The sequence below is a fragment of the Manis pentadactyla genome, chromosome 8 (assembly GCF_030020395.1).
Source record: "Manis pentadactyla isolate mManPen7 chromosome 8, mManPen7.hap1, whole genome shotgun sequence".
In the NCBI taxonomy this organism is placed as follows: Eukaryota; Metazoa; Chordata; class Mammalia; order Pholidota; family Manidae; genus Manis; species Manis pentadactyla.
In genome coordinates, this window is record NC_080026.1 from 104,616,008 (window position 1) to 104,642,997 (window position 26,990).

The 26,990-nt window shown below is 50.8% G+C and overlaps 3 protein-coding genes across 8 annotated transcripts in view; all 3 read left to right on the plus strand.

The window, feature by feature from the left end:
* Positions 1 to 3,323, plus strand: part of EXOC6 (exocyst complex component 6) — a 263,797-nt gene extending 260,474 nt beyond the window's left edge. For all 6 annotated transcript variants that reach the window (XM_057506080.1, XM_036880142.2, XM_057506081.1 and 3 more), the window contains 2 exons: positions 888 to 1,000; positions 2,111 to 3,323. In XM_057506080.1, the coding sequence (XP_057362063.1) occupies positions 888 to 1,000; positions 2,111 to 2,243 (246 nt within the window). In that variant the 3' untranslated portion in view covers positions 2,244 to 3,323. The remainder of the gene's footprint in view (positions 1 to 887; positions 1,001 to 2,110) is intronic.
* Positions 3,324 to 4,563: 1,240 nt separating this feature from the next.
* On the plus strand, positions 4,564 to 13,604 carry LOC118909567 (cytochrome P450 26C1). Its single transcript, XM_036880151.2, has 6 exons — positions 4,564 to 5,299; positions 5,835 to 6,059; positions 6,550 to 6,825; positions 8,170 to 8,325; positions 10,235 to 10,564; positions 12,554 to 13,604. The coding sequence occupies exons 1-6, from the start codon at positions 5,096 to 5,098 to the stop codon at positions 12,929 to 12,931; spliced, it is 1,569 nt and encodes a 522-aa protein (XP_036736046.1). The 5' UTR covers positions 4,564 to 5,095; the 3' UTR covers positions 12,932 to 13,604.
* A 3,959-nt stretch (positions 13,605 to 17,563) lies between these two features.
* Positions 17,564 to 21,180, plus strand: LOC118909563 (cytochrome P450 26A1). Its single transcript, XM_036880143.2, has 7 exons — positions 17,564 to 17,847; positions 18,021 to 18,245; positions 18,494 to 18,784; positions 18,873 to 19,031; positions 19,546 to 19,680; positions 20,211 to 20,363; positions 20,653 to 21,180. The coding sequence occupies exons 1-7, from the start codon at positions 17,659 to 17,661 to the stop codon at positions 20,992 to 20,994; spliced, it is 1,494 nt and encodes a 497-aa protein (XP_036736038.1). The 5' UTR covers positions 17,564 to 17,658; the 3' UTR covers positions 20,995 to 21,180.
* Positions 21,181 to 26,990: the final 5,810 nt, after the last annotated feature.

Below are 26,990 nucleotides of genomic sequence, written 5' to 3' on the forward strand. Positions count from 1 at the left end.
TAGTACCTGAAGGAAGGTAGTAAGTAAAACATTTAGCTTTCTGAAACAATTCAAATGGGGATAGGAAGTTGGTTTTAAATGGCTTAGAGGGGATTAGGGTTTTAAAGTTGGATAAGGAGTTTGGTGCTTTGGCTTAGGCATGGCATTGCTTTTAAAAGATTACTTCCATATTTGACAACAATTCTAGCTGGAGATTATAAAGCAAATAGTCAATTTTGAAACACTATGGAAAACGAAGGGATTATTTTTTGTTGTTATTTGTTTATACAAAATGATGGCCTACAGTTAACAGACTGACTACTGAAGCCCTCATCTTATAATACTGCTGAGGATCTATCACCAGAGAGAATCCAGCAGAGGTTGTCTAATGCACTTAATTGAGATTATCTGAGCTTTTGGTTTAAGTTACTTTGGGAAAGGTCTAGGTGCAAACAGCTTCTTTGAAAGGTAAGCATACTTAATCTCTAAGAAAAAAGGTTCAATTTAAGTTATTTAAAATTCTTCAAGCAGTTAGTAGCACCAACTCTTAGTAATTAAATCTGAGTGTGAATTGAGTAATGTGTAAATATTAAATCTATATATATCAGTACAAGTGTTAGTGTAATTATATTAACTTCTCATTATTTTACAATCATTTGAAAATGAAAAAGAAAGAATTTTATTAGGAAAGCAACTCCTGAAAGTTTTAGTAATTTCAAAAGTAAAAAGATAGTATATACTATTTTGGTTGTAAAGTGTAGGTAATGAAGTTTTAAAAATGAATTTCTTATTCTGTTCCATCTAAAAAGTCAATCATATTAAAATGGATCAAGAATGGCATATGCTTTATCTATTAGCTATGGGCAAATAGTCAAAGTTGGCTTAACATTTTTCCCCATCTTCTTCAGCTCCTAGATCTGTTTATGGTTTGGGATTGGTCTACTTATCTAGCTGATTATGGACAGCCAGCTTCCAAGTATCTTCGGGTGAATCCAAGCACAGCCCTTACTCTCTTAGAGAAGTGAGTATATTCTGAAAACCTTTTTGCATAAAATTTTAGAGTTTTGTGATTCAGTGATAAATGAAGAACTGGAGATTTTCACCACAAGAGAAAATGTCTAAATTTGAAGTTTATTCCATTTTAATCACCAAACATATGCCTCTTTCCTTATTTGCGTTTCTGTATTGGTGGAGTTTTATATGAGATTGCTGTTTATGTTGATATGAACAAAACATTTTCCCCATCATATCCTCAATAGCAGACTTAACTCGCCACAGAAATATGTTTACTGGAGATAAGTGAGAATTGAAACCATTTAAAAAAAATACTGTAACACAGGAGAGGAGGTAAAACATGGATAGGAATTGGAATGTTTGCCACCAGTGCTGTCTAAATCCTACCATAATGGACTTAGATTCTTTGTGCATAGAAAATACGTGTTTTGAGAAACAATATAGTAAAAAGTGAAGTAACAGGACATTTACTGGTACATGTTGTCCAGTTTAAAATAATACAAGTTAGGTGTTACTTTTCTCTCTCATAATGTGGCAGATTTTCTTTTTAATCAATCATGGAATTTTAAATATCACTATTAAATTTTTCAATTTCTGAATTAAAAGTGTATATTATTTTCCCACATTTCAAAATATCTGTGGTCTATTTGATTTGAGAGGACAAAAGGAGCTGTTTAAAATAAATGTAAATGTAATGTATTTTATAAAGCCATGAAATACCACTGAGGCAAAAAAAAAAATCACTGCTTAAAATTTTCTAATGTTATTTTTCCTCTCACCTTGTCTTGCTATGAATGTGATTTGCAGAGTCCATAAAGGGTATGTATTTTAGCATACTTTATGGAATGGTATTAGAAAAAAGTATATCAGAAATCTTAACATACTTTAGATTTACATACTAATGCAAAAAATACCAGTTCATATAGAATGTAAAATCTGCTATTTTTGTGCGTGGCTGCTATCTCTGTGATTTTATTAGTACCTATTTTCTTTTATGTATGTTTCTCAAGCATAGGATTAGTGCTAGAAAATTCAAAGCATGCTAAGATATTTTACTTGTGACAGCATAGATTTGAATTTCCTTTTACCAAGCTTCTTCATTAACCTATATTCCCAGGATGAAGGATACTAGCAAAAAGAACAATATATTTGCTCAGTTCAGGAAGAATGATCGAGATAAACAGAAGCTGATAGAGACAGTCGTAAAACAGCTGAGAAGTTTGGTGAATGGCATGTCGCAACACACATAGACGTCATATCGCTTACATTCAGTGACACCAAATCTGACTCAACATTGATCTCTAACAGGCACGATACAGTAATTTGTTTGCAAAATTCAAGACTACAATAGAGAAAAGACATGGGTGAGACCTCAAACAGGAAATAATATCATTTGTATGGATTTTTTAATGAATACTATTTTATATATGGAAAACATGGCATTAATTTTTTTTGCTTTTAGGGGAAAAGGCAAAATTGTATTACATTTATCAGGTAAAAAATTGTTTATGAAACTGATTGTAAATACATTAGAAAACTTATGCCTCTACATGTAGTTTTTTCTGTTCAGACTTGAATGATCTCTCTGTTCTTTCATCAGTATCTGGGTTTGGAATGCAATAATATCTAACATGGAAGTATTTCACTGTCATTTTCTGAATTTCAGCTTTCATTTTCACCTCAATGTGATTTAAATACATTAAATTTTCTAATGCTGTTTATTCTGAGTGGGGAATAGATACATCTTCAAAGCTCCAGGAAGTCAATTTTTATTTTACTCATTAGAGATGTGAATTATTTGTTCTCATCCTGAATATGAAGAAAGGGTGTTTGGAATCTCTAAAGATGCAATTTTGTTTCTGTTCAGCAGGATTAATATTTTTAACTCCATTGTTTGTAGCTGACCCCGTTTTAGGATTTATTTGGTTTGGTTTGGTTGAAATTATAAGAGAGGACAGGAACTAAGTGGGGCTAACGTAGCTTGTGCTCCAGCATACACAGAAGTTAACACAGGGGTCAGGTTACTTGCTTCAAATAGCAGATCCCAGAACCTCGTCGCAGTACCACTGAAGACTTTGGAAACAAGCCAAACCAAATGAACCTAAAACGAATGTACATTTTCCTTTGTGTAAATTACCATGGTCCAAATGGTTAAAACTGTCAATCTGATCCTTACTTTCTCTTCATTGTATTTATGCTGAATACTCCCTTTGCATTTTCAAGGTTTATGCCTGTTTGAAACTTTAACTCTGTAAAATATGTATAAAGAATTATATGTACATTTCTTGATTATGTGACGAAATATTAAAAAGGTTGAGCAAGTTGTTAAACATGCGTTACTGTTGCATCTATTCAGATCTTCCTGATTTAAAACAGCTTCCTTCAGAAAGTTATTGGAATGGGAGTGTCACCAAAACAAAAGAAAATACGGATTTATTTTCTATTTTCTCGATCGTCTCTTAAAGTATTTCACGTTTTGAAAGTATTACATGGAAAACATGGTTATTCTTCAGGCACAGTAAAATCTGGAAGTTAGGAGAGGAGTGGTGAGCAGCTAGCTCATTGAAGACTGGAATGTAGCTGCCTCTAGCGTGCCTTACCCATCCCTGCCGGGCACTCGAGATGTCTCCCCCGCTTTGGCTGAGGCGTCCCCGGATTCGGAGAGACGCTGCCCGCCCGCGCGTTGCTCTGTTTGAAGCAGACTACTGTGGATCCCCAGCTGTGATGGGCTTGAGTTCACTTTACTCTTCTCAGTGATCCGAGCACCCTAACATACCCGCCCCCGCCACCCAACCTCCACCCCTACCGTCACCCCTCGGGTTGCGGCGTAGGGACAGGGACGCTCAAGTCCTGGGGCATTTGGAGCTCTCGGATGGGGCACAAAAATCCGGAGAAGACTAGCTGGAAAAGCAGTGTAGACTGACTGGGGCGGCGGGGGGCGGGGTGGGGTGAGGGTGGGGTTCCGGAGCGTGGGGTGGGGAGAATTCGGTCCTTGAGACCCGAAAGTCCCCCGGGGTATCTGCTTCTCGTGGGCTTAAGGTGTCTCTGTGAATCTTTGGGCAACAATGACTCAAGCATCTTTTGAAGGCTTCTCGAAGTAGTAGAGCAGAGACCCGAGAGGGGTAGGGGATGTCGGAGAACCTCAACCCCTTACAGGCTATCCCTTGTAGGCACTTGCGATGCCAAGGCTGGCATCGAAGACCGCAGTTTTCCTGAAAGAGAAACAAAGCAGGGGGGAGAACCCCAGCCCTTTAACCTTGGCATGCCCGGGAGGGGAAGGAACGCCTAAGGGCTTGAGGGTGAGGGTCCCAGAGAGGGCCCGCGTTAGCTCGAGGCGCCCGGTTCGCCCACCTGCCGGGCTCCTGCTTGAAGATGGGACGTTCTGGCGCGAAACCTCAGGGCCCGTCCGAGTTGCTGCGCGGGGCGCGGGCCCCAGCCCAGCAGAAGCGCAACAGCGGCTGCCTCTCCCTACTCCTCGCCCCTCGGCGAGCGCCGCTGCCCACCGCCTCCAATCATTACTCTGCGCGGAGCGCTTTAAATATGCATAGGCACGTCACGTCGTGCGCATAGCGAGCAGTCCGTAGGGAGGGAGCCAGTATCTATATAAATGTGTCCAGGGTGGGCAGAAAAGGGTTAAAAGACTGGAGGGGAGAGAGCTGGGACGGGGACCTAACGGAGGGGGTCTCCAGTCCCAGTGATTGCAGCCCAAGTTGGTCGCGCCGGTGAGTTGCTCCTTTCTTTGACCTCCCTCGCTGCTTCTACAAAGGAGTGCTGACTCCGGGAGGAGGTGGGAGGTGCCCGCGGATGCCCGGCTGGAACGGTCCCGAGGCTGTCGGCTCCCCGGCAAGGGACTGGCATTTTGGCCCGGAAGCCATCGGACTCCGAGGAATGTCCTGAGCGCTTCAGCCTTGAGGAAGGGACGTAACCTAAGGGCGCGTGGTCGCTGCGGCCTGCCACGACTTTTAGAGCGAAGTCGTTGTACAAGGTTATAAATCTCGGCTTTGGCCCCTAAGTGTCCAAGCCCTGTCCAGACAGAACCGGTGAGCACCGCGCGGTGCCGGCGACCCCTGCGCTTGGAGCGGCCTGGTCCCGCAGGCTTGCCATGTTCCTCTGGGAGCTAAGCTGCCTGTCGGTGCTGGGGGCTGTGGGCAGCGCTCTCCTGGGCGCCGGCCTGCTACTCAGCCTGGCCCAGCACCTCTGGACCCTCCGCTGGACGTTGAGCCGGGACCGGGCCTCCGCCCTGCCCCTGCCCAAGGGCTCCATGGGCTGGCCCTTTTTCGGCGAAACGCTGCACTGGTTGGTGCAGGTGAGTAGTCCATAGATACCCACACCCCAAAATGGCCCCCTTTCCCCCGGCTCCCACTAGACCCTCCTCGCTCTCAATGCTCCCACGGCTCGTAGCCAGTCTTCCTGTCGCTCAGAACATACACAGCCCTCGCCTTTGCCCAGCTGCTCCCTCGAAGGAACAAAATGTCCCCGGAGTTCTTAACACGTCCCGACACAGCGCGGAGGTGAACAGAGGGGTTCTCCCAAGGAGTCTGAGAAGCGTGTCATCCTATGTCCCGCGAGCATAGAATGAGGAGTCGGGGGCGCGTCTCATTCATGAGCTCTCAGGCACTCACGTCCCCATTCTGAGCTTCACTTTCTTAATGTCACCAAAGGGACCAGGAACATACACGTCCCCATAGAGTAATCGTGAGGACATTTGAGACTTTTAAAGAGTAACGCGCCAGCCTGGAGCAGGGAATTGTTATCAAGGGGCATTTGGGAGGCCTGGGCCAGATCCCCAGCCGAGACCCAGCGGCCCCGGTCAAGAGCTCTTCCCGCTGCCTTGCTCACAGGGCTCGCGTTTCCACAGCTCCCGCCGGGAGCGCTACGGAACAGTGTTCAAGACGCACCTGCTCGGCAGGCCGGTGATCCGCGTGAGCGGCGCCGAGAACGTGCGCACAATCCTGCTGGGCGAGCACCGCCTTGTGCGCAGCCAGTGGCCGCAGAGTGCGCACATCCTACTTGGCTCGCACACACTGCTTGGCGCGGTTGGCGAGCCGCACCGGCAGCGGCGCAAGGTGAGCCAAAACCAGAGAAGCGGCTGTCGAGATGTCAAACCGTAGTTCCCGAGTACTTGCAGTGGGCCGGGCCGGGACTAGGTATTAGGGATACACTGTAAACCTGGCCGGGACCCTTAGATAACGAGTGGGTGGCTTTGAACCAGTCCCCTACCTTCTCCCGCATCCGTTTATAAAACCAGGACTGCGATTTAAAGGTCCTTTCATCTCTGATCTTATGATTCTGATACCAGAAGCGCTGAAAGCTCAAACATGGAGAGGGGTCAGGGAGAACTTCCTGACACAGGTGGCGGCTGGAGCTTGGATGGATGGGAAGGGACTGTGTACATCAGAGCAGAGCTAGAGGGAATGGTGAGAGCAAAAACCAACACGTTTGAGTCTGGGCCGCTTAGAAGAAGAGGGCACCGAAATTGTCTTTCTGGCTCCTCTGTAGTCACCCAGCAGAGGAGGCCGGACGGTGGCCGGGGCTGACCCCGGGCGCTCCCCACAGGTCCTAGCACGAGTGTTTAGCCGCGCGGCGCTGGAGCGCTACGTTCCCCACCTACAGGGGGCGCTGCGGCGGGAGGTGCGCTCCTGGTGCGCGGCCCGCGGGCCTGTCACTGTCTACGAGGCCGCCAAAGCCCTCACCTTTCGCATGGCCGCGCACATCCTACTGGGGCTACGGCTGGACGACGCGCAGTGCGCGGAGCTGGCCCGGACCTTCGAACAGTTCGTGGACAATCTCTTCTCGCTGCCCCTGGACGTACCCTTCAGCGGCCTGCGCAAGGTACTACCGCCCTGCTACAGATTTTCCTCTTGGGGCTCCCTGGCATAGGTGGGAGGCTACCAGACCTGGGTGCACCCCACTCGTCACCACTGCTGGAAGATAGAGGCACGGCCCAGAGTGGGGAGGCGGCGTGATGTGGCAGTGGGTGTTGGATCTGACCTCCGTCCTGACTCACTGTGTGACCCGGGGCAGGCCACACACCCTCTCTGGGCCGCCCTGATAGGACGCGCTCTGGCCGCCTTAGCGGCCGGCTTACCGATTTGGGGTTTTGGTGACAGGTGCCAGGCCAGCGAGCCCAGCCCCTCCCCAGAGCGGCGCCTCCTGGCCCGGGCTCCGATGCCTCTTTGGAAGTCTGATGGCAGGAACGGTGGGAGCACTAGGGCCGCAGACGCGCCCCGGCCCAGCCGAGCGCCAGGCCGGGCCGTAGGGGGGTGGATGCCGGCTCCCTGGTCCCACTAGTTTCCGGATCAGAGAAACGGCAGGACCTCTTCAGACTTCAGAACGATGGGCCGGGCCCAGAGAGCAGTAGAAGGCCCCATTTGCCCTTCCTTTCTCCTTAAGCTGGGGCTTTTCACTGTGCTGTCACCCTAGTTTTCAGTTACCTGAATAAAAACAATAGCTATGTATAAAGGGGGCATACTATAGGCTGATCGTCTTGGATACATTTTCTGATTTAATCCTTTTGGCCTGCAAAGTGTATTAGTTTCTCATTTTGTTGATGGAGAAACAAACACTGAGAGGTTAAATGACTTAGGCAAGGTCACACAGCTAATAGGGCCAGAGGCAGGATTCGAACCCAGTCGCCTCTGACTGCAAAACCCAAGCTTTGCTGTGCTTGCCTGAACTACAGCCCTCTTGCCTACTCCCTTACAGAGACTAATGCTTAGAACATCCAATAGCATCCTCTAAACCAGAGCTTTTCTGGGTTTATGGTGTCCCTTCTCTGCATTAGTGCCCTACAGCCCCTGCCTGATCCTCTTGCAGGGAAAGGGCAATGGACTGACCCCACCTGGACTGGGTTCTGTGCCAGGCATGGGCACTGACAGCTGTGTGACTCTGGACAATCATTTGACCTCTCCGAGCTTCAGCATCCTTCCCTCTAGATGACAGTAACTGTTTGCCTTGCCTGGAAGGGGGATTGTGATAATCAAGAGAGAAAGATGTGTAGGGATAGTGGACAAATTCCCAAGCATTTATTAAGCCCCTATGTGCATGCAGGGGCTAACCTCGGAAACTTAATGCAAGGATCTCAGCAGAGCCAGAGAGCCCTGTTTCTGGGGTAGGTGTGCAGGCATGGCTCCCTTAGTCTTCCTGCCCCAGCTCCGCTGTCTCCCTGCACATCAGGGCATCCGGGCACGGGACCAGCTGCATCAGCTCCTGGAAGAGGCCATTGCAGAGAAGCTTCAGGAAGACAAGGCTACAGAGCCACATGACGCCCTTGATCTGATTATTCATAACACCAGGGAGCTGGGCCATGAGCTTTCAGTTCAGGAGCTGAAGGTAGGTGGTGGGAGGTTTCTCTTTTTTCCCCCTTTTGCATTTCTAGCAGGTCTCTACACACGTGCTACATCCCTGGAGCACATCCTGTTTGGCCCCACTTTAAGCCACAGGCATTCCTCAGAGTGAAGAGAAAGAGGAGACCTGAGTTCCAGTTGTGCTCACCCATACCCACTAGCTCTGTGGCCTTGGGCCAGTCACCCTGCCTTTCAGTGGAAGCGTAGAAGGCATGAATTCTAGGCCCTTCCTTACAGGTTCTGGCCACCGACAGCTCTGCTGCCCTCTTCCCCTTTTCTGGCACTCCATGCTTTTGGCCTTTGCTGTCCCCCTGCCTATGAAGCCTCTCTCACTCCTTTTACTATGAACCCTAAAGGCTCAGGGTCAAACTTCACACCCTCCCTGAAAGCTTCCCTCTTTGTCCTAAAATTGACACGCTCCTTCCATGAGCCACCTTGGCACCTGGCACCTCTACCTGCTGGTTTTGCTACTGCGGGATCTCCCAGAGAAATAGAGCCCTCCTCATGTATGCATAGAGCACATGCAATGGAGGTAAGGATGGGACCTGGTTGAGAAGCTAAAAAGGAGTGGAGAGGTTGGGGGGCAGGGGAAAGTTAGAAATGGAAACACCTCGACCTTTATAAAAGCATCTCCCATCTTTTCTCTGGGCCTCAATTTTCCACTTTCCCCCAGTCATAAAAGGGTGGGGCTCAGCCTTAGTTTCTTTTCTGACAATGGGGCTAATAACCTCTGACTCCTGGGTGGTGAGATCTGGAAGAGTCAAGGGGGTTAGAAGCAGATGAGCACTGGGCTCATGAGTACTGGGAGAGCCCATAGACAGGAATAGTTACAGGCTGTGAAGGGGAGCCATGTGGAAAGGAGCAGATGGTCTCTCTGCCTTAATAGGGCTGGGGAGAGGGTGACAACACTCTCCAGTTTCTCAGGAAGAGACCCACTGGCCAGGAATCTTCAGTTCTGGTCTGGGCCTCTGGGGCAGGCCAGGCAGACTAGACCTGACCAGGGAGGATGTTGGGGCCCCAAGGTCTCTGTACCAGCTACCTATCTTGTCCAGGGCAGGCCATGGACCAGTTCACTCACTCCACAAATATAATGCACCTATTTGGTGTCAGGCTCCATGCTGGCACTGAGATATAGCAATGAACAGAACACAGACCCCTGCCCTTGAGGTGCAGGGATGGGTATTCATCCTTTGCTCACACCAGTCAGTGTATAAACGCAAACGGTGGGTGCTGCCAGGAAGGAAGTCACATGCGGAGTTGGGGCAGAGGTAGGCAGTGAGTGCTGGGGACTGGAGGGTGAACAAGCAGGCCCTTCCCCTGTCCTTCCTGGGCAGTGCAGACCAGGAAGAGGTTCAGTCACTTGTTGGGACCACTCTACTAAGCAGGGGGAGGTGCTGCTGCCTGCCTGGGGGCGAGGCTGGGACTGTCCCTGCAGGTGCCTTCCAACGTTGCAAGGCAGGGTAGTCGCTGTAGGACGCCCAGCTGGGCTGCAGGCTGCATCAGGTGGTTGTGAGCACTGACTCGTGAGCCAGCTGCTGGGACTACCAGCTGTAGGGGCTTTGAGCCCCTCTTGGAGGTGTGGTAATTGTGTCTCACAGGGTTGGGATGAGAATCGAATGAGTTAACACACGTTAGCACAAAGAGCGCACAGAATAAAATCCTAGTATTATCCCTGGGAACCGTCCCAAGGCCAGTGGATAGATCCTGGGTTTGTCCTTTGCTATGTGTGGCTTTCTCAAGTGGCAGATTGGGGATTCAGTTGACCCCGGAACCCGCGCACGTAGCCGCTCCAGTAACGCACACCGGCTCTCCGGCCTTTGCGCAGCGGTTCTCGGCCGTGGGCCTTGCGGCCAGGGTCGCGCAGGCTGACTCAGCGCAGACCGGCTGTCTTGCAGGAGTCAGCTGTGGAGCTCCTTTTCGCCGCCTTCTTCACCACGGCCAGTGCCAGCACGTCCCTCGTCCTCCTGCTGCTGCAGCACCCCGCGGCCGTCGCCAAGATTCGGCACGAGCTGGCTGCGCAGGGGCTGGGGCGCGCGTGCGGCTGCGCGGCGGGGGCCGCGGCGGGCGGCGCGGGGCCACCGGCCGACTGCGACTGCGAGCCGGACCTTAGCCTAGCGGCTCTGGGCCATCTGCACTACGTCGACTGCGTGGTTAAGGAGGTGCTGCGCCTCCTGCCGCCGGTGTCCGGGGGCTATCGCACGGCGCTGCGCACCTTTGAGCTCGACGTAAGTGTGCCGCGCCCGTCCGCCGCCGGTTTCCTGCCGCCTGCCGCGGTGCCCTGGCGGGGGGAGGGCGGGGGACTAGGACGGCGAGGTGTCCTTTCCTCTCTCAGAGCCTCTGCTTTCCCGCTTGTAAAATGGGCTGAGCTCTATTCCATTTACGCAGATCCACGGTTGAGGGTCAGCCAACATGGTTAGGGACGCGGTGCACTTAAGCTTTTGTCAGAGGTGCGGGTTGATCAACTCAATTAGAAACTGGTTTTAGAGTAAAAAAAACTTTTCTCCACGCAGTACTCCCCTCTTCGCCAGTGATCTGGCTGGGGAACAAAGAGAACCCCACACTGTCCCATACTTCACCCCTCTGTCTCCTTCACAAGATGAAGGAGCCGATTGCCTTTACCTCCAGAGCCCAGGCTAAGATTGAATCCCAGGGAACTGGGGCCATGGTACAGGAGACTCTCAATGCTCTAATCAGATTGGTTTGGGCTGGGCAAGAAGGTTAAGGTTTAGGCCTGGCTCCATCTCTGTAAGACATTGGACAATTCCCTCCTCACTCTGGGCCTCAGTTTACTCTGTGAAAGGACACTGTCTTGGTCTCTTCCAGCTCTGACACTCCAGATGTGGCCGGGACTGTGGGTACAGTGACATCATCAGGCAGTGGAGCACCTAGCATCACCAGACTGGGGGTGCTGGCCTGAATGGCTGTGACTACACTCTCCTTCTGTCCCAGCTTAGCGGCTGTGAGGCTCCAGGCAGGGAGTGGGCACCTCCTTCCCTGACTTTTAAACAGTGAACATCCATTGTGCATTGCACACCAGGGTTTGAAGGCTATGTAAGGACTGGGATTCTGTTCCAGAAGATATCATCATGGAGAGAAAGGGGGCCAGGGTCAACTGTTTCATCCCAAACTATGGTGTAAGGAAGAGTGTGATCTCTAATGCTGAATGACACCAAAGCATTTTGGGGACTGGCATCTGAGCTGAAGCAATGAAGGGTTAGGATGGGGACAGCACACTACAGAGAGGGGACAACCCAAAGGTGGGTGGATTAGTGAGGTGTATAGAAGTATCTTGGATGCTGCCTTTTGAAATTCAGACTTCATTCTGCAGGTGCTGGGGTGCCCTACAAGACCTTAGGGAAACAGGGAAAGGAGCACAAGTCCACCAGGGAGGGCAGAGGACTGGGGTCTTAACCATCCTCTAGTTTACCACTGGGAAACTGACGCTCAGAGAGGAGAGAAAGCTCCTTGGTGACTTCAAGATCTGCCTGCTTGTAGAGAGCCTCCAAGTAGATACCCTGCGGCCTGTTGAGGCAAGGGAAGCAGGACAGTCAGGCGCTGGAAGACTCATCAAAATGTGGAATAGTTGAAAAAGCTGGAGGTGGGCAGAGGGAACAGGAAAACTATCTTCCAACATTTTTAAGACTCCCCAGTTTAATTCTCATGTGCACCTTCTTAAAGTGTGGCTACCAGACCTGAACATTATTGTACAGCTGATGAATGGGGAGGATAGAGAAGCAAAGAAGAGATTTGTAATTTTGCTGATCATAGAGAAATGGGGGTCCCTGTTACTTATGTTGTTCGGTCCAGGGAGCGAGTAGGCACAGGACTAGAATTTAGGTCTCCTGATCTAATGTCAGAAGATAAGGGAAAGCAAAAACATGACACTGAAATACAAATAATAATAATAGAACATATTCACTGACCACTAATATATATGCCAGACCCGTTATTTTATCCTCACAACAAAATGGGCACTTTTCTCATTTTATCAATTAAGAAACCAAGGTTCAGAGAGATTGAATATCTAGTTCAAGGTCAAATAGCTCCCCAGAGAAGGAGCTGGGACTGGAACCTAGAGCTGTGCCCTAGCTTCTGGGTTAGACGCGCTTTCCTGCAGGTTTTCAGAAGCTTGTTGGATGACCCCGGGGTGGAGGGTCGGTTCAGGTCGGGTTTCCAAGTTCTTTGTGGTCAGGCAGGTCTCCTCCCTCCCACAGGGCTACCAGATCCCTAAGGGCTGGAGCGTGATGTATAGCATCCGGGACACGCACGAGACGGCCGCAGTGTACCGCAGCCCGCCTGAGGGCTTCGACCCCGAGCGCTTCCACGCGCCGGGCGAGGATGCGCGGCGCGCCTCCGGCCGTTTCCATTACATCCCTTTCGGCGGAGGAGCGCGCGGCTGTCTCGGCCAGGAGCTGGCGCAGGCAGTGCTCCAGCTGCTCGCGGTGGAGCTAGTGCGCACGGCGCGCTGGGAACTGGCCACGCCTGCCTTCCCCGCCATGCAGACCGTGCCCATCGTGCACCCGGTGGACGGGCTTCGACTCTATTTCCATCCGCTTGCGCCTTCTGCCGTGCGAGATGGGCTACGCCTCTGACCCTCTGCAGCGGGTCGGGACTTGGCCAGTGCCAACGACGCGCTCGCAGCGCCGCCCCTCTGCGGTTCCCCAGTGCTGGGTCCGGCGCTTGCTCACTCGTTCAACAGTCTGCCGAATGCGGCTTCGTGCCGGACTCGGGGACAAGGAGCGTAAGCCACCCTGCCACTGTGCGGGAGAAGCGCCCAGACTTATGGAAAGGTGCCTTCTGCGCTCCGCGTCCTGAGGAAGGGAAGGTCATGGGCCAAGTCTCTCAACCCCTTCCCAGGATCTCAAAGCAGGGGTTGAGGGGACAGATCTCCAGTAGGAACTATGGGGCCTCGTCTTCCCGCACCAAGCCCGGGAGAGTGCAGGATAGAGGCGCCGCGGGGAAGATTGCCATGGGAGGATTCCCAAGGGAGGATTGGACGGTGCCAGAGATCCAGCAAACGCGTCTGGACCTGCAACCCTGTGAGGAAGTGGGGATGCTGGGAGGGCGTCCCTGGCCTGGCTTTGGGCCTTGGGAAGACACCAATAAGGTACCCAACGGAAGACCCCGGGCAGCTGGCCTCCGCTTGCTGCACGTGGCCACTCTGCCATGGCGGGGGAACTCAGAACTATGGGCGCTTCCCAGAGCTCTTAACGCTCCACATCACCGGATTCTGCTGGCAACTTATTAAATAAGAAAAATTTATTTCAAGAATGCGTTCAATCTTCCTACTTATACAGGGAGAATAGCCACACGGAGATGTCTCAAAGGCTGGATTATTTTCATGGGAGACTGAGACGTAATCAGAGAGGTTTGGTATTTGCACCAAGAACAGGAAGGTCAAGAAATAAAGTTTCCTGGCAGCAGTTGAATGAAGAGGCTAGGACTTAGCTGGGCAGCTGCTCTCTGGTGGAAAGGTGTGGGGTGGCCCAAGAAAGACCCACCCCAGAGTAATGCCCAGAGAGGGACCAGGAGTTGGGGCTTTCTGCTGCCCAGGCTACTGAGACTTTCCTCCTGAGCACAGCACTGAGATCTGGGCTGCAAATCATCTCTGTGGTAGCTGGCTACAGGGACCTACTATTTACTACCTCCACCTCCTCTGTTACAGAGGAGAAACTGAGATGAACTTCCCTGAGGAGCCAGCAAAGGGCTTCTGGACTCCTTGGCCAGTGCTCTTTTCCACTTCCTCCCTTCTTTACCCTTTGGGCTTGTGCCACCATGTAGGGTTCTGCCCTTTTGTCCTTTCATAGTGATCCCCAGGTTGGTTTAATGAATCCTTCTGGACCTTTCCAGCACAGAGGTTCCCACCAGGGTTTAAATCAAAAGCCAAGAGCCTCCAGTGTCATCATTCCCAACAGCCCTCTGCAAGGTGCCACCCATCTTCAGACAGGCCAGCACAGCTGGACATGATGGGTAAGCCAGGGAAGTTGCCGCCCAGGCCTGAGCTGACCCCTTAGTGAACCAGAAGGAAGTTGGTGCCCTCCTGACCTTATGCTTAAGGTGAATTCCGGGGCCAGAAGGAAAGGGGAAAGCAGCAGGCACTGGCAGGGTCGGTAGCTCAAGAGCTCAGCAGGCCCTCCCCAGCTTGGCTGACACCACTATAACCCCCACCCAGGGCAATTCATCACCCACTGCTGACCACAGCCCTGGCGCCAGGCCATGGGCTCTGCAAGAACTGGAGTCAGTAGAAGTGGCAAAACTGGAGCTTGCCCTCAGGGTGCTCCTGAGGCTACAGAGACAACAGCCCAGGCTGAGAGGCTCCACTGGGGTGAGATGGTGGGAGGACTAACGCTTGGGATACATTCTGATTTGGGGAGAGAAGATAAATACAGGTAGGGAGCCCTGACTGTGTAGCTGGGGCCAGGAGACCTGGTTTACCTGCTCTGGGATATATACTAGCTATAAGCGCCTGTGGGGGTAGCTCCAATTTTATTCTAATTTCCCACTGCTACATCATTTTCAGTAATTTGAGGAGGGAATATCTGAGCTCCTGTTTTAGTAGCTCCAGATTCTCTGAGGAAGGGGCTGTTGTGGTTCTTGCCCTCCTGGATTCGATATGCTCAGGAAGGAGGTAGACAATAAATAAACTAGCAAACAAGAGTAAGAATATGTCCCATGGTGGTAAGTGCTGCTGAAAAAATAAAACATGCCTGTAATACGGAGTGCCTGGGGCTAAACTCGGCAGGGTGCGAGGGGAAGGCTTCTCTGAGGAAGCGACATTCGCCTTTGGGAGTAAGCAGCCAGCTGTGACCTGAGAGAGGGGTGTCCCCAAGCAGAGGAATAGCAGGTATAGAGCCCTCTAGAGATGGGAGGAAAGAGGAGGCTGCTTCAGCTGCCCAACACACCTGACTGCAGTCTAGCCCTGGGCTCTCACTCTCCATCTCCTGGCCCTGAGCAACAGCGAGGCTGTTGTGTAAACATCTTGGAAACATTTTGCTTTCCAGTGAACCACCCCCCTTTCCCCATCCACAACCACCCAAGAAAGCTTGGCAAAGTTTCTAGATCAAAGTTCTTATTGGGCTGGTAATTTATTGACCCCTTCCTCTCTTCAAGATGTTCTTTAATGATCTTAACTCCCCTCTTTAATCCTTTCCTGCCGGTCGCCCCCGCCGGATGCCCCCGCGGGTCTCGATGGGCAGATAGATTAAAACATTTTTTACCCCTGTGGCAATTTTCAGCGCGCAGTCCCCGCTCATCTTCTGACACGGCGCGCGCTGAACTTGGCGAGGTGGCCCTGCAGAGTTCACTCGGATGTCACGGTCCGGCCTGCAGAGGTCACAGGCGGGTCAGGCCGGAGGATTGGGAATGGGCCCCAGGTCACGCCCCCGCCCGCTAGCTTTGCTCACCGGCGGCAGGCACTGTCCAGAAGGGGGCGGGCCCAGGATTTCTGAGAATTACCTCTCTCGCTTCTCGCCCCCGTTCCTGCCGGTACCCAGAAGTTGGCTGGCACTGTTTACAGCCAAATCGTTAGAAGAATTAACACTGGGAGACACTGGGGAAAGAAATGACAAGGAGCTCTTCCCCAGAGCTTCTGAAATTCGGAGTTGGGTTATGGGGAAAATGTCAATCTCCAAATCAAGTCCTGGGGCGACAGGGTTTGGGGAGTTGCGGGGACTGTGCAGTCGTCCCTACGATTCCGCACACGTTTCCCGATCACTCCGGCTTTGGGGACCACCGCGGGAGGGTCACATATTTAACAGCTCTCAGGATCAAAGGGTTTCCCATCTCCAAAGGACGCTTTCCAAGGCGTGCGACGTACGCAGAGTTCAGTATTAAACAAATGGACATCATTCTGTTTCATTTTCGGCGCCTCTGGTGCGTTCAGCGCTCAAACCAAGGGAGCAAGTGGGCCGGGCTGGCGGGGAGCGCACGTGCCTTCCTGCAGTGTCCGAGATCCTGGCATTAGCTGCAGTAGCGGCTGGTTGTAGCTGGGCAAAATCCCGAAGACCTGCTTCCCAGTACAGATTTCCTCAACACTCCCATCAGCGGCCGGCAGAAGCCTAGGTTTAGGATCGCTCACCTGCGTGGCTTTACGCGGAGTGGGGGCTGGGAGAGTGGAGGTGGGCTACAGTGCCCAGAGTTCAGGTCACCCTAGTAACTTCGCCTAGCGTGCGCCGAGCTAGGGATCGTATTTGCAACCAGAAGCCGCTTTTGGAAACTCACAGCTGTTCAGAGGTGCAGACAGGTCGGGTATGATCACCTCCATATTGAGGAGGAGGAACAGGGAGGATGTGTGGTGACTTGTCCAAGGTCATGCAAGAAGAGATGGAGCCGGGCCTCGGAGCCCAGACTGGCAGGCTTTTCTTCCTCTCTGTCCACTTACCCTCCTAGGGCTGAGGACCTTCTTCCCTCAGCCTAGCTGGGGCTGCAAGCCCCACGGCCCTCGGAAGCCGGCCAGCAGTGGCCAGATTGCAGGGTGCTGGCTGCGGAGCTGCGGATGAATTGCGGTCCCCTACTGGGGCGCAGAGTTGGGGCTCAGGCTTCTGCAGGGTAGCACCTGGAGTCCTGAGGGAACTTGAGGCTCTCTTGAACTCTTTAGTAGGACCTTCCAAGCCTTGACGAGTGCTGGCCTTCTTGAGAGGATTGCAGAGCTGGGATTTATGATCCGCGGATCATGCCTGATTTCGCGCAGCTCTCGCTTGGGTTCTGGCTCTGGGCTTTTCTGTGGGATCTTCGGAAGAGTCGGGAGGCCTGCTTTTGGTTCTGCTTTCTGGACCTCAATTTGCCCACCTGTGGGGCGAGGCCGCTGGTCGTTCCCTGAACGCTTTTTCCTTTGCTTCCCCCAGCAGGTGGAGGGGAGCCCACGCAGTGCCTGTAAATGTAAAGCTAGTGAAGGCAGCTCTCGGCTGCGACCTCCCGTCGTAGCGGGCCGGAGGAATCCTAAGAGCCCGCCAGAAAGCCCAGGGCTCGGAGTTCCGACTCCCTGGAGCTCCGGTCGGCCCCTGCCAATGTCTCGGAGCTCCGCACATCTTGTACTGGGGAGGCAGACTGCTTCTAGCCCCTCACCCCAGGAGGCGCGCTCCGGAGGAAGCTGCCACCGCGCCGCCTCTGCCTTGGCGCGGAACAAACGGTTAAAGATTTTGGGCAGCGCCTCGCGGAGGGAGGAGCCAGGGGCCCAATCCGCAATTAAAGATGAACTTTGGGTGAGCTAATTTGACCAAGGTAACGTGAGCAGCAACCTGGGCCGCCTATAAAGCCGGCGCGCGGCAGGGTTTGGAGCGCTGGCGGCGGCGGCAGGTGGCGTGGGAGGCCGCGGCGTGCCATGGGGCTCCCGGCGTTGCTGGCCAGTGCGCTCTGCACTTTCGTGCTCCCGTTGCTGCTCTTCCTGGCCGCGATTAAGCTCTGGGACCTGTACTGCGTGAGCAGCCGCGACCTCAGCTGCGCCCTCCCTTTGCCCCCCGGAACTATGGGCTTCCCCTTCTTTGGAGAAACATTGCAGATGGTGCTACAGGTAAGGGAGCTTGGGGAGGGACAAGATGAGTCTTCCGAGCCTGACTCGGTTCCGAGCCTCCACTGAAGCCCGGGTAGGCGCCCCAGAGAGGGAAGTGATGGGCTAAGATCGGGACTAGCTGGAGGCGCGGCGCTCCCCGGCGCCCCCTCACGCCCTCCTCTCCGGTCTCGTAGCGAAGGAAGTTCCTGCAGATGAAGCGCAGGAAATACGGCTTCATCTACAAGACTCATCTGTTTGGGCGGCCCACAGTGCGGGTGATGGGCGCCGCCAACGTGCGGCGCATCTTGCTCGGGGAGCACCGACTAGTGTCGGTCCACTGGCCAGCGTCGGTGCGCACCATCTTGGGCTCCGGCTGCCTCTCCAACCTGCACGACTCCTCGCACAAGCAGCGCAAGAAGGTGAGGGCGGGGATGGCAGCGCCAGCACAGGAAGGGGGACCTAGTTCGCCGGAGTGGTTCAGGCAGATAGATGCTGGCTGAGCGCTAGCTGCTGGAGACATTGGCTTGGAGCCGCTCAAGCGCAGTGTAGCTTTCCCAGGCAGGAAGTGCCTTGGGTCTGGCGGGGTGGGGGCTGACTGGAAGGGGACCCTGGCACGAGAGGGGCGTGTGGCGCCCGGTTTCAGCACCCTTCTCTCCTCGGAGCCCAGGTGATTATGCGGGCCTTCAGCCGCGAGGCGCTCCAGTGTTACGTGCCAGTGATCGCCGAGGAAGTGGGCAACTGCCTGGAGCAGTGGCTGAGCTGCGGCGACCGCGGCCTCCTGGTGTACCCCCAGGTGAAGCGCCTCATGTTCCGCATCGCCATGCGTATCCTGCTGGGCTGCGAGCCTCGGCTGGCGAGCGGCGGGGACGCCGAGCAGCAGCTGGTGGAGGCCTTCGAGGAAATGACCCGCAATCTCTTCTCATTGCCCATCGATGTGCCCTTCAGCGGGCTGTACCGGGTAACGGTGGCATGCAGGGTGCAGAGCTAGGGACCCCGGGGCGCGGGTGCGGGACCTCTGCTTATCCGCGTGTGCTCTCTGCGCTCAGGGGATGAGGGCGCGGAACCTAATCCACGCGCGCATTGAAGAGAACATTCGCGCCAAGATCTGCGGGCTGCAGGCGGCCGAGACAGGCGGGGGCTGCAAAGATGCGCTTCAGCTGTTGATTGAGCACTCGTGGGAGAGGGGAGAGAGGCTGGACATGCAGGTGAGTGGCAGCTTCAGCAGAGGCACTGCGGAGTTTGGTCCCCTGGCTTTCCTAGCTTGGTTCCCGAGGTTTCCAAAGTGCTTGCCTGCCGCTCAGCTTCCCAGAGTGGGCAGCACGCCCATACCTCGGGAATGGGGCCTGGAAGGTGGAGACACCAGTCGGGGGGAGCTGTGGGCAGAGGCTGTAGCAGAGCTGGGAGCGACCTCTAGCCCATTAAGGTTTTAAAGGGAAAGTTGGAATTTGCAAAATGTAAAGAAGTGGTGGGCGATTTTAATACAACTAACTAGGGTTTTAAATCAAGCTCCGAGTAGGGTGGGATCTTACTGGCCTACCTGCTCTAACTGAACTGAAGGGACTTTGCATTTTGTTTGATAATGTTGCTTTCCTTGACTTTCTGTCAGCAAAGGTTTAGTCCTTCTCATCTTCCCCCTCCACCCTCAGTTGGGTTCTGAGTAATTGCTCTGTAAAATTGCATGCAGACTTGTAAAAAGGGTTCCTATCATTCCATTCTTAGGCACTAAAGCAATCTTCAACTGAACTCCTCTTTGGAGGACACGAAACCACTGCCAGTGCAGCTACATCTCTGATCACTTATCTGGGGCTCTACCCCCATGTTCTCCAGAAAGTTCGAGAGGAGCTGAAGAGTAAGGTAGGGGTTCCTTATTAACTTAAGAAATCCAGCTGCTCCCTAGCCAACTTCCCAATAAATGTGCTGCCTTCCTTGAGTATTTTGAAAGTACAGGGTCAAAGGGTGGGTGGGAAAGAGAATTAGCTTTCGAATAAAAAGGAAGGAGTCTTGAGCTGTGATCCCACTGTGTGTGGGGGGGTTGACCTTGTATTCCTACCCCTACTCCACTTTCACAGGACCTTGGAGATTTTCAGATAGGTCCCACTTTCTTGGATTTGTGTGTCCAAGGGCAGGGGACTCTTAGGGGGCAGCTGTGGTGATGAGGGGCCATGGAGAAGCTCAGGTATTCTAACTGGTGAGCAGCATTCTTCTGGAATTGTAAATAGATAGTGGATTCTGGCCAAGGGGTGGAGGCAAATGACCACTGTTTCCCCCTCACACTCCCAACACAGGGGCCCTTTGGGTCTAGCCGCCACTTAAGCCCTGTTTACGTCTGCTGATTTTATTGGACCACAAGATAACTGTTCACCTCTGTATGACTGTTTTGATAGGGTTTACTTTGCAAGAGCAATCGAGACAATAAGTTGGATGTGGAAATTTTGGAACAACTTAAATACATAGGGTGCGTTATTAAAGAGACCCTTCGACTGAACCCCCCAGTTCCAGGAGGGTTTCGGGTTGCTCTTAAGACTTTTGAATTAAATGTAAGTTAAAAGTTCTCTTTTCTCTCCGTCCTTTTTTGTTGTGGTTTTAAATCTCCCCTTGCTTCCCTCTGCATTGGCTTAAATTTCCTATGCTTTTAATAACATAGTGCTGCCCCAAGTGGACACACATTTCAGCAAACTGCATGTCTGTTTCTTTCCCTCCAGAGTGCCCCTGACCCTCCCCCTTTCTTTCAACTCATAACTCGACCAAGGATATCAGTAATAGCTTTTGGTTGTTGAAAGTTAAATTCCAGTTTGTCAACCTTTGAGACTTCATAATCTTTTGCAGGGATACCAGATTCCCAAGGGCTGGAATGTTATCTATAGTATCTGTGATACTCACGATGTGGCAGATATCTTCACCAACAAGGAGGAATTTAATCCTGACCGATTTCTGCTGCCTCACCCAGAGGATGCGTCCAGGTTCAGCTTCATACCGTTTGGAGGAGGCCTTAGAAGCTGTGTAGGGAAAGAGTTTGCAAAAATTCTTCTCAAAATATTTACAGTGGAGCTGGCCAGGCATTGTGACTGGCAGCTTCTAAATGGACCTCCTACTATGAAAACCAGTCCCACCGTGTACCCTGTGGACGATCTCCCGGCAAGGTTCACTCGTTTTCAGGGGGAAACCTGATGGGTGCAAAGGCCAGGACTTCGGACTTATTTGAAGTGTACATATGAATTTTTACATAATGTCATGTTGATTATATTGTATTTAATTTCTAAATTTATATTATAATATTTATGTGTCTCTACTACAGTACCACAATCTTTAAATATTAAAATGATGAATTTGAATGGTTTATAAATAAAGTAAAATTTGAAGGTGCTTGTCTTGCATTTAAGAGTCTTACTGGTTTTGCATTTAAGAGGGAAAACTCATTGGTTTTATATTTGAATCTCAACCAGATTTCTCGATGTCTACATGCCTGCCCTTATTTGTCATCTGTACATGTTTATTTTCTGTGAGGAAGAAACTAGCTGTTTTTTCTCTTAACAGGTACTAGAAAATACACATATTGTGGAGGTGTGTGAATCTAAAGGTAACTTTGCAAGTTTTTCCATGGTAATTTAGAGTCCTTATTTGGAAAATTGATCGAAGTTTATTTTAGAGCTTTTGTTTGCTTGCTTTACTTTAGGAAAAGATGAATTTGAAAAGGTGACAGCTGGAGAACTCTCATATTCTAACATAACACCTTCAACCATAAACTTCTTACATTTAATAAAGATAATAAATCCATGTTGTCACAAAGCGCAAGAACTGTTTTTCTGAAGTGAAGGTATTAGGTAAGACAAAGCCAGTCACTCGATTATGGACAGTTGTTGACTAAAATAAGACCCCAAATCCTGGCATATTTCCTTTATTCAGAAGTTGCATATGAAAACATTACTGGTAAAGGCCCAGCTCTGGTTTAGATAAGCTAGTCCAGGTTTTCTTTATTGAAAATAAGGCAGGAGTAGATTTAGCAAGCTGACAGATAAAGTTTTTATCTATGCCAGGCAATAGGGTGTGAGCCTGACATGACTGATAAAATGGCCCAGTCATGACCCTGTGAACCTTGGCTAACCTCCGTGAAAGCACAGTTTTGTCACATTTCTGACCCTGGCATAGCCATGTTCTGAACTGAAGGCCAGACTCTCAATCCAGAAAGGTTAGCCCTGGTGACTTGCTTATGCAAGCACATTTGCAGTTTTGAAATGGCACAATCTGCTTACTGAACCTCTGATGGCTTGTAGGTTTGGACTTTAAAATTTTCATTACAATTTTAGAATTTGGCAATGCTGCAGAAACTGGGTGGTCTAAATAGGTGTTTGGGAAGGGTTCTGTCTACAATTAGAATTACATGTTCTACCTGATTTTAGTTTTTAGGTAGAAAATGGATTGTACTTAGGACTGGAATCCTCTGATTTTTAAGGGATGTTCACATAATAACTTGTCATGCCTTGTGATAACCTTCTAATGTCTCTTTTTTAAATGAGAAATTACAGACTTATTGAGTTTCAGCCAAAGCTTGAGAGTACTGTGCAAAAGATGACCTTCCCCCACTCCTCCAACATTCCCTCCCCGCCCCATCATTCCAACTAGGAGCACGCTAGCCTGAGGACATTAGTTCAGATAATACATACAAGGCCATTTTTCAAGGGTTTCAATACTTTTCATTTTGTCCGAGGACAGTTAGCATTGCAAAACAATGTTTTTGGTGACTCCATGACCACGTGTCTCTGAACATAGTGCAGAAATAAATTTGAGCCATTTTAGCATATAATTCAATTTTTAAAATCCACCTTTATTTTGTATCTGGAGAGCTTAGAGGAAAGTGTTTCTGGATTGCATTCCCAGGGCTACATTTAGGCCAATTACACTCATCAATTACAGAGTAGTGCGGAATTTACCTCGAAAATACTTTAAAAGCACGATCTTTCATACCTCACTTAATGCTGAGTAAAGACAGTGTATGCGTGTGAGGCAGAATCCCTGTGTGGATGTTAAAGTAGCCTGGGTCCCATCTATCTGGGGCAAGCATGTTTAGGGCACAAGCCCCTCTGGGTCAGGGTCCATCCATCACCCAGTGGAGATGCTTCAGGAGGAGCTCAATTCTAGATTTAAACTTGGCTTTGGGGCTCCAGGTGCATGGCACAGTGATGGAAGGGCGCTGTGCTCCCCAGGGCCTTGATGGGCTTGCCGAGCTGGCCAAGTTGGTGCCCTCTGCCTTCTCTTCCATACCTGCCCTTTGCCCTGGCTGCCTCCTGTCCCCTCTTCTCTTCAGTCATGGGTGTGGTACCACCAGTGACAGGCCGTTATCAGCACTGGCATATGAAAGCCTCCAGCTTGGCCTCTAATGCAAAAGCGTTAGGAGGGATTGTAGCCTTCACCTAGCTCAGCCCTGGGAGGCCCAGGGAGGGACTGTGAGTTGCCCTGGGGCCACCCAGGGAGTGGCAGAATAAGGAAAGCCCTCCTGCTGCCTTATTTTCCTCCCTTTTTTTTAACAGTTAATAGCACTTGCCTGATTTCTCTCCAACTTTCTGTTGCCAGACAACTGGACCTAGGAGTCTCCACCTCCTAACTTTCTTTGTGTCCCTTGCTACCACGCCCCTGCCTTGTGACAGTCCAGATCAATTCTCTTGCAGGCCCAGAGAGGCAACTGGTGAAACAGGAGCAATGCCAGGGAGTGGCCGCTCCCCCAAGGCCCCTCATCTGTGAGGGCTCAGGGTGCTTTTTGCACCTTGCCACCCTCCCGAGGCCCACAAGGGGGCGGGCTGTTACCTTCTATGCCCAGCTCAGGGCCCAGTGGCTTTCTCCACCAGTGTTCCTGAAATCTAATGTCCACAGACTCTGGCCCATGGCCTGCTTTTACTCCAGACAGTGAGAGGCTGTAGACCATGCAAGGGTTTACCAAGTTCTCAGCTTCAGGCCTGGCCAAGGCTGCCGGGCCCCTCTGGAAGGGTCTTCCAGCGCTGGGTTGACCCCCATCGTTCAGTTCCTGAAGTAGCCACATTGCCCACATACTGCCCACATTCTGACCTGCAATGCTCTCACTCTCCTTGGAAAATGGCTCTCAGTTTTGGGGGAGCAGGGAGCATGTTTTTCGAAAGAGGCGGGCATATTAGTCAGTGTTCAGATGCCTTAACCGGGTCCAGGAGCTATTCCACAAAAGCACTGTGCAGGGCACTGGGGATGTTTAGAGAGGTCATGGTGGCCCCATCTTCAAAGAGTTAAAGGGCTGTTGTAGAAAATACAGGTTTAGACCTGTTCTGAGGGGCAGAGCATGAACTCAAGAGGGAAAGTCAGGAGGAAGGAGGTGCTGGAACCCTACAAGGACAACATGACAACTCGAGACACCTTTGAGACACTAGAGCCCTTTGATGATCACACAGGCTACTTTGTGAGGGAGCAAGATTCCTGTCAGTGGAGGCATCCAAGGAGAAGCTGGATAACTAGGTGGTCATAACAAATCTGACATGGAGGGAGAAGCTGGGCTAAATGATCCCCAAGGTCCCTTCCAAATTAAAGAGTTGTGATTCCCTGAGATTTGATTCTCAATTAATTCAGTTCCTTGGATACTTACTTTACTTTGAAATGCAGATGAACTCCAGTCTAGGGAGACAGATGTCCACCCTCCTGCATTCCAAGTCCTTGGTGACTGTTCTGCCAAACCCGAGTCAGATATGGAGGTGGGAGCCCAGGGTGCCTGGCATATGACCTCACAGAGACACTGAGAGCCCTGAGTTGGTTTCTGGGGAAACTCTCTCCTGCCCTGTGACCTTGTGCTCCCAGTGCGTCTCGTGTGTCTGCATCCCCAGGCCTCCCAGCTGTGCCATGCTGACCATCCATACAGCCTGGCTTCTGTGATGACACCTTGCAACTTTCCCCGGTGCCTCTGTGATGCCACGTGCTGACCCTGGACTCTGCCCAACTGTCCTTTCTTTCTGCTTTCTGAAAAGCTGAGCAGGAACTCTGTCTCATTGTAAGTTTAGCCCATACTCATGTTCCTCTCTCCCCTCCCCCAGAACACACTCACACGTAGTGGATGTTCTTTGGGAGAGACAACTTCTTGGGGCCAATCGGCACCATCACCTTATATCTCTCCAGCTTCGCGGTGCCATGTTTTTCTTTGAAAAGTGAAACTTTCATCCTTGGAAAATCTCAGCAGCCACAGGCTTTCACGGCTGTGGTTTAACAGCATGTCACATTCCTGAAACCGATGCTCCATGGGTATTTGGCCAAACAAGCTATCCTTCGTTTGAAGTTGAGTCAATTGGAGTTAGAACCCTGGAACAGGGTGGAAACTTAGCCCTGGATTATGTGGTGGGTTTTCTGGGGGAGAGTTATCATGTTGGAATATTCATAACCATGCACCCACAGCACAGAAGCTGACCCACACTGTACAGTGTCTCCCTGCCCAAACCCCTTCCTGGTGCATCCAGGGGTGGGAAATCCCCTAATTTCTGACCATAGATGCTTCAAGAGTTTTATTTGAAGTAGTCACCAATGGGTTCACTTAACTCAAATGCATTGTAAAAAGAGGACAAAATGCTTTGCTTATGATAGATATTTGACAATCAGACATTGACTGACTGATTAACTATGGACATACTGTCCAAAGTAACACTGATTTATTTAATGATAGAGGAGGGAACTTGCTATTCTGAAATGGGAATTTTGTTTAATGTCAATTAGTTGTAGACTTTTGGAGCTGGAAGGGACATTATGAACAGTTCATCCAAGTCCCTCAGTTTGCAGCTGAGAAATTTGAGGTTCAAAGAAATGTAAGGTCACAACAGAGGATTAGGACTGGCAGTTGGGTGGCCAGCACATTACAGTATTAGTCCTCAATTAAAAAATAATTGTTTAATGACATACATATCAGGAAAAAGGGGCAGGTGAGCAGATTATTTGAGACTAAATTGCTTCTAGGTTCTTGCTCCTCACGGTGCCTTGCGAGTGCTTGGCCGCTCAGAGGGGCCAGGAGAACGTGAGATTGCATGGCTGCCAAGGATCTGCCACGAAGCCTAGCAGAGGTACAGATCGTTAGCATTTCCAGTGGGACTGGGGGCTATATCTGCACAATGGTAGACCTGGATCCCCCAGACATTTTCAGTCCCTTGTACTGAACAGCAGAGGATGGTTTCTGTTATCCGTTAAATTGTATCCCACTGCCAGTATGTTGACGTCCTGACCTTCCGTACATCAGAATGTGACCTTATTTGGAAGTAGGGTCTTTACAGAGGAAATCAAGTTAAAATGAAGTCTTAGGATAAGCCCTAGTCTAATATGACTGGAATCCTTATAAAAAGGAGCACTTTGGTCACAGAGGCAGACACACCCACAGGGAAGATGATGTGAAGACAGTGGAGAACAACAGCTGAAGCTGGTGGATTGAAGTGATGTATCTAGAGTTCAAACAAGCCAAAGGGAGCTGGCAAACCACCAGAAGGGAGGCAGATGCAAGGAAGCATTCCCCTGCAGGCTTCAGAAGGAGCTGACACCTCGATTTTAGACATGTAACCTCTAGAACTGTGAGACAGTGAGTCTCAGTTGTTCTAGGCCATCCAGTTCATAGTACTTTTTATGGAAGCCCCAGGAAACTACAACAGTTCCCCAAAGCAAGAAACCTTATTGGTGAGAAACAGTGATTCTCAAACTGCAGCATTCATCAGAAATTTCTGGAGGGCTTGTTGAAATGCAGATTACTGAGGTTTACCCTGGATATCTAGATCAACCCAAGAATGTGCATTTCCAGTTAGCTCCCAGGTGAGGCTGATACTGATGCTCTGGTACTGAGATCACACTTTGAGAAACACCAATGAAAAGATTTCTGTCCTTAAAGTCAAGGATCATAGACTCAGGAGGGGCAGCAGGTACTGTTCACAAGTGCGGTGAGCCAGGAAGAGAAAGAGCAGGAAGTGGTGGGTGTGCTAATGTGGGTGTACCAGCTCCCTTTAAAGATGCACGTGCTGCCCAGCCCTAGCACTTCCAATCCTTCAGGAGGTGCTGGAAATCCAAATTTGCATGGGAATATCCTAGGTTTTACATGTTGGTGATTAATTTGCATTTAAGAAAAATTATGTAGACAAAATAAAACTTGTTTATGGCCCTTGCTGGCTCCCAGTTTGCAACTTTTTGGGTCT

What these genes read in the sequence shown, in the direction of transcription:
- LOC118909567 (XM_036880151.2), top strand. Translation starts at nt 5,096, where the DNA reads ATGTTCCTCTGGGAGCTAAGCTGCCTGTCGGTGCTGGGGGCTGTGGGC. An exon ending in CGCACCGGCAGCGGCGCAAG is followed by an intron (nt 6,060 to 6,549) that starts GTGAGCCAAAAC and finishes CGCTCCCCACAG; the next exon opens with GTCCTAGCACGAGTGTTTAG. An exon ending in CCTTCAGCGGCCTGCGCAAG is followed by an intron (nt 6,826 to 8,169) that starts GTACTACCGCCC and finishes CCTGCACATCAG; the next exon opens with GGCATCCGGGCACGGGACCA.
- LOC118909563 (XM_036880143.2), top strand. Translation starts at nt 17,659, where the DNA reads ATGGGGCTCCCGGCGTTGCTGGCCAGTGCGCTCTGCACTTTCGTGCTC. An exon ending in CGCACAAGCAGCGCAAGAAG is followed by an intron (nt 18,246 to 18,493) that starts GTGAGGGCGGGG and finishes CTCGGAGCCCAG; the next exon opens with GTGATTATGCGGGCCTTCAG. An exon ending in GAGAGGAGCTGAAGAGTAAG is followed by an intron (nt 19,681 to 20,210) that starts GTAGGGGTTCCT and finishes CTGTTTTGATAG; the next exon opens with GGTTTACTTTGCAAGAGCAA.